Genomic DNA, 15,454 nt, shown 5'->3' with positions numbered 1-15,454 from the left:
AGCCCCAGTGTAGCTAGACTGTGCTCAGGGGTCCCAGAACCCTTGGGCCAATCACACCTGGCTGTGACCAGCCTCTTTTTTTTTTTTTTTTTTTAAATATCCTAACACATCCTACAGCTATTATTTTTCAATAGCTCAAATATATATACAGAGTCTAACATAATTAACTTCTAGATAGACATATTATGCACACACACAAAGTGGGGGAATTGACAGATTAAAACTAGACTAAAGTGACATGAACACCAAATGCAAGCCATAAATCTGGATTTTACCTTGGTCTAAGGGAATAAGTTATAAAAGACATTTTTGGGGCAACTAGGGAAATCTGGATATAGGTTGGATATTCTGGAAGTATTTTAAAGAATCTTACTATTGTGGTTTTGTAAAAAATGATTCTTATTCTCAGGAGATGCATGCTGGACTATGTATATGTAAAATGTAATGAAAGCAGAGAAAGAAAGAAGCAAAATGGTAAAATGCTAACAATTGTTGGATCTAGGTAGATGTTTGTTGTAATATTATTTCAACTTTCCTGTTTGTAAGATAATTTTTATAGTAGAGTATACACAAACACACACACAGACATATATATATATGAAAAAAATCTGACTTATTTTGATATCCAAAATAAATTGCTAATAATTAACACACACACATACACACGCACACACACACAGAAGAAAAGAGTCTGATCTGGCTTGTGAGGCTTAAAGTCTCCCTTACACTTACTTATTGGTCTGTTGTGTATAACTGACTTTCAGTAAGCAAAAAATGGGATTATAATCACATATACACATGCCTATTCACGGGCTATCCTCAGAAGACTATAAAAGAAATTAGCAAGCAGCAGTGGCTGCCTCATGAGAAGGAAACTAAAAAATTGGGGAGGGTATGGGAAGGAAAATTACCTTTCACTAGACACCTCAAATATAGTAGTTAAAAAAATAGTCTATAGAAACAAAATTCTCAACCTGTTGTCAATGGGGTCTCTCATCTATTTTATACTGTCTAAAAATTAACCCAAGAGAAAATGTTAAACCAGTTTTTCAAGTGTAATTTTTTAGTACTGGCAATAACAGCTAACATATTTTAATGCCTTTTAAAACTGAAGTATAATCTGACATTTTTTAGAAGGAATTACCCATACTATGTATTCTGTAGATTTTAAAGGAAAGTGCTAGATGTTTTATTGATAAATTGATATTGATATTGATATATTGATAAACAAATTAATCCAGCGACATGCAGTATGTATGGCATGGTTCCATTAATTACTAAAAAGTGTTTGTGTATCTAGGTGTAAGAAAAGGTCTTTATACCCCAAACATTAACAGAAGTGACCTGTAGAAAGATTGGGGGGGGTGATGGTGGCAGGGAAGTTACATTTTTTTAACTTCTACATTTCTATATTATTAGAATTTCATTATTAATAAATGTGTACATCTGTAATTTTTGAAAAAATGAATAAAATATCTAAATATAAAAAATAAATCTATGGCCACAAAACCCCAAACGTCTGTTTATGTTTGATCCTCTTTCCAACCAGGTTCTTCATCCAATCCTTGATCACCGTCTCAGCATTTAAAGTCATTCTTAAGAAAATGTTGTATAGAACCTTCCTCATACCTGATTGTAATGATCTGTCCAAAGTTCAGCTCAAAGTTGTTAACTTGAGCAATGAAAATGGCAGCCAAAGCCTCATAGAGTGCAGTCCCATCCATGTTAATGGTGGCCCCCACTGGGAGCACAAATCTGGTGACACGTTTGTCCACGCCATTGTTCTCTTCTAAGCACTTAAAGGTGATGGGTAGGGTAGCAGAACTGAGCATGGTTAAAAAAAAAAAAAAAAAAAGGGCATGTCAGCTGACCGTCCAGATCTGTTAGACCATGACTATGTGTTTGATATTTTGGACATAGTTCCTTCCTCTCCTAAGTCCTAATTTAAAGGGAACTTAAGTCAGCACTTGTATAAATAGGGGAACAGGGCTAGAAGAGCATGGGTTGCCTCCCTGGGTTATTTGGCAGCTCTCTTGCTCCTGGGTTCTTCTGTGAAGAAGTGTGATTATTCCCCACTCCCCACACCTGTGCTGAGTGACTCCGCCATCTTTTCCTCGGGCACAGGTCAACTGGAAGAGAGAGATGACAGTGGGCAGGAAAGGAATAGCTGATTTCCATCTGTCTCCCCAAAGGGTATACCGACAATCATTCCCTGCAACCCAACTAGGTCTGATTCGCACCTGCATGAAAATGCCAAATCGAATGTCTGGAAGTTTAAAACCCAGAACCGCCGCTCAGCTACCCTCTCCCCCCCCACGACCCCACCAGCCCCTCACTACCACTACCAGGATTCTGGATCAAAGTTAAGTCTGAGATGCTTTTTCTGACGGAAGTGAGCCACACAATGGACATCCATACCTGGAAGAGGTTCCGAGGGCTGTGATGAGGGCTTGCAGCAACCCTCCGATAAAAACCCAAGGGTTTTTCCGCGTTACCAAGAAGTAGAGGAGGGGCAAGACGATGACCGCGTGAATGAGCAGGCCGACGATGACAGTCACCGTGTACATGGCAAGCTGCCCCCCAATCACTCCCATGTCTTCCATCTCAACAATTTTCCCTGCAATCAGGAAGAGGATGCCCAGAGGGGCGTACCTATGTAGAAGCAACACACGCACGGTTGGAAGTCTGATTTCCAACGAGCTATTCCACAGAAACTACCAAGTGGCAAGAAAATATGACAGTTGATTGCCAAAACTCTTGTGCCCAGGATACTATTAGAACTTGCAGAAACTGTGAAGTTCTTTTTTTTTTTCTTTAAAAAATATAAATGGGGGGCGCCTGGGTGGCTCAGTGGGTTAAGCCGCTGCCTTCGGCTCAGGTCATGGTCTCGGAGTCCTAGGATCGAGCCCCGCGTCGGGCTCTCTGCTCAGCGGGGAGCCTGCTTCCTCCTCTCTCTCTGCCTGCCTCTCTGCCTGCTTGTGATCTCTCTGTCAAATAAATAAATAAAATCTTTAAAAAAATATATAAATGGTGGGGCACCTGGGTGGCTCAGTGGGTTAAAGCCTCTGCCTTCGACTCAGGTCATGATCTCAGAGTCCTGGGATCAAGTCCCACATCAGGCTCTCTGCTCTGTAGGGAGCCTGCTTCCCCCTCTCTCTGCCTGCCTCCCTGCCTACTTGTGATCTCTATCTGTCAAATGAATAAATAAAATCTTAAAAAAAAATCTTTAAAAAAAAATATATATATATACAAATGGTACATAAAAAGGCTTTCCTCTCACTCAGAATTTCTCCAGGTCACATTTTTTTTTTTTTTCCTGAGGCTATGAAAAAGGGCCAGTACGGAGGTTTTTAAACTCACCTCTTTTTCTAGATCACTCTCCTTTCACCCCACCTGGGTCACTTCTGTGGTCCTCAGATGCCACCCAACTGCCCCTGCCTTTTGTTCTAAGTACTCTGAAGAGCCAGAATCCACTGAACCAATATCCAGACTTTTGGGAGCATTTCCCACAGCAGAGCCTGATTTCCAAGTTAAAGCAAGATGCGAACAATGCCATTTCAGTGTTTTAGATTTGCAGTCATCTCTCTTCATCATAGTCTGTTTTTATTATTTTCCTCCCACATTACACACCACTTACAATATTACTTAGTATTGGTCTTCAAATTAACTTTTTTAAAAAGATTTTTAAAAAAATGATTTATTTATCAGAGAGAGAGAGAGCGAGAGAGAGAGCGAGCGTGCACAAGCAGGCAGAGTGCCAGGCAAAGGCAGAGGGAGAAGCAGGCTCCTCACTGAGCAAGGAGCCCGATGCGGGACCCCATCCCAGGACTCTGGGATCATGACCTGAGCCAAAGGCAGCCGCTTAACCAACTGAGCCACTCAGGCGTCCCTTCAAATCAACTCTTAAATAAATTTATTCTAAGAATAAATTTTATGGTGCTGGGTGGCTCAGTTGGTTAAGCATCTGCCTTTGGCTCAGGTCACGATCCCTGAGTCCTGGGATCAGATGGAGCCTGCATCTCAGCGGGGAGTCTGCCTCTCCCGCTGCTCCTTCTCCGTCACTCTCCCTCACTCACTTAAGAAATTAAAAAAAAAAAAAAAGAATACATTTTATGTTTTAGTGCAAATGTAAGACTAATACCATTTGCCATAGATCAAAGGCAATTGTATAATAAATTCAAAGCTACTAAAATTAATAATGCGCATGTACGTACTACCATGATCAGGTTATAGGTATTCTGATTAAGTAATTATTACCCATAGGCTGCTACTGGCATTTGTGATCTTCCCCACACACATTTCAAGAAGGAACAAGTGAAACATAAAATAACTCGTACGTCTAAAAACTTTTGTCGCATAAAGGTCCCTCTGCCCCTCTTTCAACTCCTTTGTCTGATGTGCGTGGTAAGATGCAACCAAACTCACGTTACCAAACACAGAGGGGCCAATCACCCCTAAGGAGAAGAGTCTGCTGAGAACTGTGGAGGTCTTATTTCAAGTTGAAAATACAATGCTTCTTTTTAAAACTCCTTTCAAAACCCAGGCCAGGAAATTATAAGAGTACCTGTTTTCAGAAAAGTAATAACTCAATGTTGAATGTGCAGGCGAATGTACAGCTTGAAAAGCTACATGTGAGGTTCATTCAGCAGCCTTGAATGGGTTTCTTTCATAAAAGAGGTGAAAGGTGGAGGCATTTTAATAATATGAAGATAAATGTCCACTTTCAGCTCTGCCAGGATTTCAAAGGAGGGGCTCCAGGATTTCAAACAAGGGCTCCTGTGGAGATCACATTCTGATCAGCCTTCGTGCCCAAGTTCATATCCACCTCGTACAAGCTCCTGAGAAATGGATTTCTCTGGGCTTTCATGGCAATAAAGACAAAGGGTATTTTTAATCACGTTGGTAAGTGTTTTTCTTAGAAATGGATGCCTTCCTCCTTCCAGTGCCAAGAAGGAGTCTGGATTAGAAGTAAAGGATAAAGGGAAAGCAACCCCCACATGAGGCCTAAACCAATCAAAGTGCTCTCTCCCAGCTGGCAAGAATTTACTTTCCAAGGTCAATGTTCCTCCGCGGATTTAATCGTTTCCTTTGTGTTCTACTCTCAACTTTTCTTAAAGTTTTGTTATGAACAGTGGACTGGCATTCTATAACCCTCCCCATGAGTCCCTTGGGCAGGCAGTTGGACTGCCATGATTTTACATTTCTTTCTTAGGGATAAAAACGGAGGAGAGGAGATCTCACTTTTTCTGATGGTCAAGGGTGTTCTATGTTTGCTTTGCCCTCTACTGTGAATGCTCTTCTCTTAGCACTTTGTGTGGCTACTTTCTCCTAGTTATTCAGATATCAGTGAAAAAAGTCACCTCCTCAGAGGCCAAAATCCAAGATAAATTTTGTGATTCCTCCCCAGTCACTTTTTTTCACATCGCATAAAATAAAATCTGGTGTTTTATTTATTTTTTTTCACAGCATTTGTTACTAAAGCATTTGGTTGATTTGTTTATTTTTCTATATCCCTTAAAAGAATAGAAGTTCCGGGACATCCTTGTCTGTTTTCTTCATTTCTATGTCCAGAGTGTGTGGCATTGTATGCTTGGTACATAGTAGACACTCAATAAGTATATATTGAAATATATAACTGAATACCAAATAGATAAAAAAATGAAGGAATGAGGAATGGGATCCCACCAGCCCTGGAGAAAAGCAGTAGACACCTTTCAAAAACAAGGAAGCAAACTTATTAAGAGAGGTTTGCAGATGAACTCCAAGGCCACTACAGGCCCCGAAAATTGTTGATTTTCATGTGCTTACCCAAGTGAGATTGTTGCTATTGGCCATCCCGCCTGGTGGCACCTTCCTTGGTACGGAACCCATGCTAATGGCAATAAACATCTGTATATGGCATATACAGCAAATGGAAATACGTACCACATTATCACCGCTACCAATCTCATGATGGCTTCATTAAGAGAATCAAAGAACTCTTTCAGGGCTTGACCCTGCTCTTTCATGTTGCCAATCACAAATCCAAAGCACATGGAGAAGACAACTAGTCCCAGGGCATTGACCCCATTCACAGACCCTGGGACTGGGACCAACTCCTCTGTGATCCTTGTGAGAGTCTCCATGGCCTCTGACACATTGTTTATCACGGCGCCCACAAGCGTTTCATTGGACTGAACAGGCACTTTAAAGCTTCTCTTCTCATAGTTGGTTTTAAACTTAAAAAAGAAAAGGCACAACAGGGATTAGAGGTGGTTTTTGTTTTCTTCTTTTTCCTTGCCTGTTGTCCCAGATTTCTCTAATGACATACATTAACCTCGTATTCAGAGAATACTGTTATAGAAGGTATCTAGCTAGCATCTGTCTAATCTGTGACAAACCTCTACTACTTCCCCAGCACAGATACACACACACTCAAACACAAGACAAATCATAGCAGGAAAGACGTATCTGGCTGAAGAGTCTGAAATATACATGTGTTTTTGCTTTCTTCTGAAACCCTAGTATAATGGCTAAAAATGGGCTTTTAAAAAACTGTAAATCTAAATATTCATATGGTCCCTTTACTATCTGTCATGCTATGGGATCATAGACAAATCAACCAGACATCATTTTGGTCTTATTGACGTCTGTGAAACAGAAATAACCACAGTGGTTCTACCTCACGGGGTTGTTGTGATCAAATTAAGCAGAATATATGAGAATACATTGTAAATTTTAAAGCCAACTAATGTTGGCTAATGGTGCTCAGTAACAAAGCCCTTTGGGGATTAGACTTAGCTGAAGATTTCAGCTAATATTAAAAATCTAAAAATCTATGCACCCCTATGTTTATAGCAGCATTATCTACAAGAGCCAAATTATGGAAGCAACCCAAGTGTCCATCAATAGATGAATGGTTAAAGAAGATGTGATATATATGTATATATATATATATATATACACATACATACACACACACATATATATGAAGATACATATATACATATATATATATATATACACATATCAACAAAGAAGATAAATATATACACAATGGAATATTATTCAGCCATAAAAAGAATGAAATCTTGCCATTTGCAATGACATAGAAGGATCTAGAGATTATAATGCTAAGCAAAATGAGTTGGTCAGAGGTAGACAGATACCCTGTGATTTCACTCATATGTGGAATTTAAGAAACAAAACAAAGAAAAAAAAAAGAGACAGAGAGACAAACCAAGAAACAGATTCTTAGCTATAGATAACAAATAGATGGTTATCAGAGGAGGGGGTTGGGGGGGATAGGAGATGGGGACAATAGGTGATGGGAATTAAAGAGTACACTTATCATGATGAGTGCTGAATAATGTATAGAACTGTCGAGTCAATATATGGCATACCCAAAACTAATATAATACTGTATGTTAACTATACTAGAATAAAAAAAGCCTTAGTGAAATTAAAAAAAAAAAATTAAAAAATTCCCAAACAATGATCTTCAAGGCATTTCTGATAATATCAATTCTTAAGAATAGATACTTGATTAATAGTTTAGGATGACAGCCCAGTTCTCAAGTTTATAAAGGAATTTCTCTTCTTATTAAAATTAGTCTTTCCCCAACAGCTTCTACATAGATGTCCCAGACAGAAGACTCAAGGAGTATTTGACTACGACCACATGAAAAAATTAAGCCCACCCATCTATGATTTTAATGAGAGTAGAATGCCTGGCCTTTATGTTAATGGTAGTAAAGGATCAGAGAGTGATTACGTATGGATGTTGCCTGGATCTATAGTCTAGGGGAAGAACGCTTAGCTGTACATGAAGTGTTGGGCCATTTTGCTACCAAGAGTGAAGGGGAGACTTTTGTGTCCAGTGAAACCACTACTCTCAAACAAGGGCATAACCAGCTGTCAATACTATGGACACATCTCTGACCAATCATTGATACTGCTGGTAATCCTAAGTAACAATGAAACTGGCCTGTTTAAGTCTCTTGTTCCAATCAATGTTCAAATCTCTACTTCACTGGGATGCTTATGCATTTTATGGATTGTCTAGGGGAGATTTCCAATCCTGATTAGCCTTTCCTATGGCTCCAACTCTTTCCCCTTAGACACAGTTTGTAGCCTACAGAAATTGCAACCTCATTTGCATTCTGGTCTAAGACAAACAGATCTGGGAAGATACATTTGCTTCCCTTTCAAAATCCTGGAAATGCAATCCAAAACCAAATATAATAAATCTGCTCGAGTCAGCACTTTTCCCAGTGCTGCTAGAAATCAGCATTTTTGATGTTGCCCAGTGCCAGCTGACTAACTAGAATAGTTAGCCCCATGGTGCTGGCGTGGGCTGGTTAGATTGAAAGGGGGTTATTATTTATGATTATTGCAGGTTTTGAATAAAGTTTGATTTTGACTTCTTAGACTTTTTTTTTTAAAAGAAAGGATTCTGTTTGAATTTTGCAGTGTGTGCATGCATTACCTATTAAAAATAGTCAATAAGAATTTTTAAAAAAGGGAGGGGAACCAAAGAATGACTTGAATGTGTACAAGTTAGTCCTCCATGGGGCTGGGGTTTTATTTTGTTTGCTTTAGAGATCCTAAGCAGAAGGGTTAGGGAATTACAACTAGGGTGAAGTGACACCATCTGGAGAAATGTTTGGGAACTATTATTGAACCCAGAATGTCTAATTGTATTCCTTTTAATATTTTGGGTAACAAACCTTTTTTATTCAGGTGAAGTTAGGATGAACTTCACCCCCAAACAGTAAAATGTGTTTGTATCCATAACACAGAGAGCCAAGCTTTGTGTGTATCTGGGCTAAAAGGAGCTGGACCTCACAGAATGTAGGAGCAGAAAGAGGATAGAATTTGGAGTCAATGCAATGGATCTGAATTCTGGATCTACCATTTATAACTTGTGAGATCTTGTGATTATTAAATAATTCTTCTGAATTATCATAGATGAGTTGCCTCATCAATGAAATGAAGACAATGATAGCCATCCCATTCATGTGAGGACCAAATACAACATAGCAGGCATTTAAGAAATGATGATGCCATTTCTGATATGGTTCCTCCTTCAGAATCCATAAGGCCCTTAGTAGACTTTCAAAAGCCAACCCACTGATTTTTTTAATTAAACCCAGAAACTTGAATAATCTCCCTAATCTTTAAAGCTGAGTTGTAAATATGTCTTATACTGTTTGTTTGCTTGGTGGGCTTTTGTGTGTGGAATGTTGGGGGGGGGGTGGAGAGAAGAAGGGAGTGTCCTGATTGGCCTTCTTAATAATTAACGGAGACTCAGAGTTACCTGTATGCAAGACTTAGAGTATCTGGCAACTACTAAGCCTTCAAAACAAAGTAAGACCTCCCCATCCCCTGCAAATTCCTCAGAAAACCCTAGTGCTTTCCAGCTGGTTGGCAAAAAAGTATTTCTTATTGCAGAGAAGTGGGAAAAGTAAAATAAAATAAACAAGAGGGTCCCGCTCTGTGTGGTATGCCAAGAGGAATTTCAAAAGCGAATTAGTGGCTACAGAGTGTTTACCTGTTTAAAGCAGGCTTCCACCAGATTTGGAGGGAACATATTCCTGCAAAGAAAATAATGGTCATTTGAAAAATTTCTCAAATAATAAGTTTGCTTCTTAAATATTTTTTTTTCATTGTGTCTAAGTTAAAGACTGTATTAAACTAAGCAGCAAATGGATAAGAAGAAAGGTTTTGGTGGATTTTATGACTTGACGTGGGACATATGGTCATCCCTGTGTGGGGCCCACGTAGTTCATATTTTTCAGGGAAGTCTCAAATTCGACTCATCTGTCCTTTTTCAGACAATGGGATTTTAAAAATTTGGTTATTATATCATCAAATATTGCTCCCGGGAAGAACCAAAGTGAGCATGGAAACACCTTTGGTTACAAACACTCTGGTTAACGAGTTCTTATTTAATAATACCCATTTTGATACTATGCCATGTGTCCATGGACCAACTGTTCTGAATCAAATGTCATGGTCAGACTGGAATTTTATCTTCCACAAAGTCCTCCCAAAGGCCAGCTGGGGGATGGGCTCTTGATTCTGAATTGCTGGAGCTTTTGAGGCTCTTTGGTGACCAATGGGGAGATGGCTCACAAAATTTAAACTTGTGGTCCATGTGGCAAGGTTTGGCACTTTCTCAGAGCAGTGTCTGGGTTCATGGTGGAATTCAAGGGGCCACCATCTAGCTGGGGAGTCCCTAACCAGCTGGGTGAACTTGGCCAAGGCACTACACCCATGTAGTTCTCTGCTGATTCATCTGTTGAAGAGGATATTGGAATAAACTATCATTAGGGCTCCAAGGTTTAAGACTGTGGGACAAGGACGTAGAGGCGGAGGTATCTGGTGTGGGGATAGGGGTGTCTGCAACCTCGGAGGCCGGAGAAGTCAGAGTGGGAAAAGTCGGTATCTAAACAGAAACCATTTCTTCCTGTAGTTTCCAGAGGAGGGGGAGTGGGGTAGGCTGGTACTTTTATTTAAAGAATTTTAGTTGGAGAACTTGGGACTCTTAAAAGAGGAAGACCGTTCTGCATTACCCCTAGGTGATATTCGCACCCAAAAATTGTTCGAGTCCCTTTCTGCCTCTTTTTCTGCCTGCATTTGGTCATGAGAGCCATTCATTATTTCCCCTGTATGTAAGGAGTACAATGGTGGGTGTGTGGGGGAGGGTCTGGGCCCGGTGAAGCCTTTACTGGGCCAACAAAATGTAGACTGGAAAAGAGGAATACAGAAATGAACATAGTGCTGGGTTTCTTGTGGAAATCTGCAAGTGTTTATTGATTGTGTACTCCACTCGAAAGCTTCATTTGCACCAGTTACTTGTGACATTTTTAAACAGCTATTCCATGGAAAAAAATGAAAAAATGCTTATTTTTAAAGTCAATGAAATTCTATGTAGCATGGAAATATAAACAGGAATCTTTAATGATCTGGTACTCCTAGTAGTAGAAGATGTATTGTGCGATAGAGAAAATATGATTTACATTGAAACATTTTCAGTAATTAAAATTGATAGAGTTCGTTTAAAAAAAAAAAGAGAGAGACTATGGGAGTAGGAAACATGGCCCAGGAAATTGCAGAGCCTAACATTCCAGCAGTTGTAGGTTATCAAAGTCATGTTTTAAGGTCATCAACTCTTGTCCCTTTCTTCTTACCGCCTAGACCATCCTGTTTCCTTTTCCTTCCTATCTATGCTCTGTGGGTCTATCTATATAAATCTTGATAGAAATGTGAGTTCAGGGGATTTCAGGGAAAATGCTCGAGCCAAGTGACTGGTGGGGATGGGCTACTCATACACCTACCACTGGGGCAAGGAGAGGCAGAAACACACAGTACTCTGACGGATCAACCAGACTTGGAACGACAAGCTCCCAATTCTTCAAACAAGGAGTAGAAATTCTATAGAAAGAGAATATAATACAATACTCCTAACCTAACCTACCTGATGGTAAAGGTCATGGAAAAAATGATGAAAAGCCTTAAAGCTTCCTATTGCTGGTGGTGCCTCACCATGCCTTGTAGGTTCCCTTAACCCTGCCTGTACTTTTCCAAAGCCCTTTCACTGATCCTTTTGAATATGCAATAAGCTTCCTGCCAGGATCTGACTGACACAAAGGCTGGTGTGTAGAGAGAGCAATGAAGAAGGTGCCAGGATCAAACTCGGGTTTACTTCATAGTTCTGTGTGAGATGACTCTACCATCAAATCTGTTTCAAGTACTAGATAAGACTCATTGCAATCAGTGTGTAGTTTGTACATAAAACAATGCTAAAGAAGCCATCCTTTAATCTTTCGTTGCTGGTCTGCCAAATCCTTTCTTCGGCAATAGTGTAAAAGGAAGATGTTAGAACAGGTATGACCAGTTGATCTTGAAAGGCCTTTCTGGACAGAAATTGTTGTGCCTAATGGATGATAATACCGATGACAAGTTCTATATTAGAAGAGTCCAATCAACAGGCTACAGTTGAATAAAAACTAGCCTTAAACAGCAAGACAATAAGGTAAGACTTATTAATATTCCAAGGTAAGCTGCACAGCTGAGAGGAGAAGTGAGTGATCAGATCCTGAATCCTAAAAGCAAGGGACTCAAAATCTATATCCCCTCTTTGCTCTTCTCACCTCTTTCCCATTAGGTCAGAAAACAAAAGATGTAACTTCTGTTAGAAAGAAATGAAGATGTGACCTTCACTTCAAGCCAGCAAGGCTGGTTCAGTTAGATACCTGATCTGCAGTTTGACTAGCTCCCCCAAAAGAGGGTTTGGGCAGTCAGAATATACCCAAAGGGGTGGGCTTGCAAGGACGTACCTGATCAAGTCCAGAAAGGCGTCTGCAGCTGTCACTTGAACAATTTTGCCTTCTCTGTGCATGTTTTCCTTTGTGCCCTTCCCAGGATGGATGATGATGACAATGACTATGCCAATAACCACGGCAATGATGGTTGTAGTCATGTAATAGACTACTGCTCGCATTCCCATCTTCCCTGACGCCTTACTATCTAGGGCCGCCATTCCTGGTGAAGGCAAACAGAAGGAGATTTTCAGGAAGTCAGTCCAAAGAATTTTCCAGAGGAAGGTAATGGGGACAGTCATTCCTTCAACACCCCCTTACCCTCATTCCAACCCGGCAATGGGATTTTATACAAGTTATGAGAACTTGGCATCAAATTCCATCAGGGCATCATAAAAGGTGAAAGAAAAAAGCCAAAGAATGGCCAGTCATCAGCTGTGGCAGCAAACACCTGATCACCCATTTCCTGACTCAAGAGTTGATTTCATGTGGCTCTCTAATGATTTAAAAGGGCAATCAAATTCTTTCCTAGGTTATTACTGGTTGGGGAAGCTATGAGTGTAAATAGTGAGTAGTGCATGTATGAAGAGCTACTCAAAAAAAATTTCTGGCAGGATAACCTAAGCCTATCTCAAGTCACTGTTGTGACTCACACTGGTAAACTAGCATTAACACTTTTGAAAAGACTTATTATTTTATATATGTACTTGGGAGTCTTTTTTTCATGTTTTTATGCAAAATAGAAGCCATTATTCTGATCACCTAACAACTTATCATCAATTTGCATTTAAATTAGACATTGGGTTATAAAGCCAAAGTTCTCAAATAGTTTCTCTGGGGTTTCATTTCATCTCATCTCATCAAAGTTTAAAAAAAAAAAAAATTCTCTGTTTGGTGGGGTTCTTCTCATGTTTCTACCTTCTCCCCTGGGCATGGAGTACCTTATCTCATGTTAAACATCTTCGCCCCCTCGTTTTCTGGACATCTTCAAAGTCTACCTCAGGCGAGGTGTTATCCTAGGTAAAAAAGGAGGTGTGACTTTCAAGATTTCCCTTCCTGCTCTAGCAAACGGAACATATCTTAATGTCTCTTGGGATAGTAAAAAACTGGACATGACACAAACGCCTCAAAAGATCAGATGATAATAATATGGGCTGTTCTGTTTCATTAGCTATTTCTTCACTTTTCTTCTTTCTTTCCACTCCCTAATCTCATGAAAACACTAAAATCCAATTATAGCATAATCCAATCATAACATGGTTTTCATTACTAATTAAATTTTTATTTTCTTTACTACTTAAAAATTGCCTTTTTATAAATGTATTAAAAGGTTATACTGTACTCCAATGACCAGTATTAGATTCTACCAGTGATTTAATTTTTAGGTAGTGACTTTGCTCATACTAACATATTTAGAGTAAGGTAAAGTATTGAAAAAAACAGTATCCATGATTGGGCTAGGTTTGCCCCCAAAATGTGATATAATGGTAATTCCCATGAGAATTGACACCAGGGCTTTCAATGTATAACTTCATTTGTATTTGAATAATATCAATTATAATTTTTAAAATAAGCACTTACTTAGTACCTGATACGTTATTTTTAACAACAACCCATAATGCAGATTAAAAAACACATAAATGACTAAGGTCTTAGTCAACACCAAGTAAAATGGAGTGGAAACTTGAACTTTGTTCTTATGACGCTAATTTTCATATACTTTCTGCCACTGAGGAGACCAACTGGAGCTCTCACAAACAAGGCGGCCAACTTTGGCTTTAATGCATGAACTTAGCTTCTCCTACCCTTGCCCTGAGTTTCTTGAAACCCAGGGCTAACTATTCAATACTGGGATGGTGCCATTTATTTGCCAACCTTAAAAATGGGCTGTTTTCAGTCAAATGTCCCATCCCCCCATTTTCATCCTCAAGTCTGAATCATATCTCAAATATCTTGGCTTTCTGTGCTTGCAATAATTTCTCTCAGAAGGGGCCCACTCTCTTTCCCATTATTGCCTGAGCTTGTCACCACTGAAGCCTGAAATTCTTCGGCAGCAAGTGGTGTGGGCACAATAGGCCGGATATCTCTGCTAGGGGGTACCAGGCAGCAGTATTTTCTTCCTCCAAGATGTTTTCTTTCCCTCTTGCCTTCTATTCTGTGGTGCTGTTCCGTTCTCACGCCAACTCTTCTCTGACGTTCCTGCCCACTACTCCCAACCTATAGCTATTCAGAGAGAGCGCTAAGTGGTCAAGGCAGAGTACTGGAAACCAAAGTGGCAAACAAAGGAGGAGGCTTAAATCTCCCTCCCTCCCACCACGGGGCTAGGGATGGGGGGAGCTCTCCCAGGGTCCATAGCTACAAGGCTATAAACTTGAAGAGAAAAAGATTCTTATTTATAGGATTTTTTAAATTTAAAAAATGAAAACCAATATGAAAGTATTTTCTCCATACTTTTAAGATTCTGAAATAGCTGAAGACAACCACCAAGGCATGTTTTTAGCAGTGAGTCTAGAAGGAGAACTGATAGTCAAAGGAGAGGCTCACCAACCTCTATATGTTGACCCTTTTCCTTTGCAAGAGAATAAAGCAACAGCTGCTACTATTTCAGCCAAGGAAGGAGGAGTGTGTGGGGGTAGAGCAGAGGATCTTCATGAACCAGTTCCCCATGTAGGTCCTTTTCTGAGAGGTGGCCCGGTGTCCCACATGGGTTGCTTGCCTACCTCTTCTCCTGGTCCTCCATCCCCTCCCACCACCTGCCAACTCTGACCACTCCCCTTTTCTCTGACACAGGCTCCTAAAACTGAAGGGACCACCATGAACAAGGTCACACACTGTTCTGAGGGCAAGAACAGGATGGATGAGGACAGTCTGCCAGACACAGGGCCTGAAAGAGAATAGTCCTGATAGTGGTAATACCAGGAAAAGATTAGGATGAGCATTAAAAGACTAGCTCATTAGGATGAGCTCTAGAAGACTAAACGTCATGTGAGCCATGTCTTTCTTCCTCTCCCTTACTCAAACTCGGTGATCATCTCTGTTCCTTAGTCTCATGAAATTTGAGACAAAGCTCTATACCAGAGAGTACACACAAACATCAGAATGTCTGGGGGCAAGGGTAAAGTACTAAATCACTTTGTGGAAAAGGGAAC

General features: G+C 40.0%; 1 protein-coding gene across 2 annotated transcripts in view; it reads right to left on the bottom strand.

Moving 5' to 3' along the window:
• SLC1A3 (solute carrier family 1 member 3) overlaps positions 1 to 15,454 on the bottom strand; it is a 77,862-nt gene that overhangs the window by 5,682 nt on the left and 56,726 nt on the right. For both annotated transcript variants that reach the window (XM_047730732.1, XM_047730733.1), the window contains 5 exons: positions 12,324 to 12,528; positions 9,533 to 9,575; positions 5,926 to 6,218; positions 2,419 to 2,652; positions 1,630 to 1,824 (listed from right to left, as the gene is read on the bottom strand). In XM_047730732.1, the coding sequence (XP_047586688.1) occupies positions 1,630 to 1,824; positions 2,419 to 2,652; positions 5,926 to 6,218; positions 9,533 to 9,575; positions 12,324 to 12,528 (970 nt within the window). The remainder of the gene's footprint in view (positions 1 to 1,629; positions 1,825 to 2,418; positions 2,653 to 5,925; positions 6,219 to 9,532; positions 9,576 to 12,323; positions 12,529 to 15,454) is intronic.

This window comes from Lutra lutra, chromosome 5, assembly GCF_902655055.1.
Source record: "Lutra lutra chromosome 5, mLutLut1.2, whole genome shotgun sequence".
Taxonomy (NCBI): Eukaryota; Metazoa; Chordata; class Mammalia; order Carnivora; family Mustelidae; genus Lutra; species Lutra lutra.
This window is presented reverse-complemented; position numbering and strand designations above follow the sequence as displayed.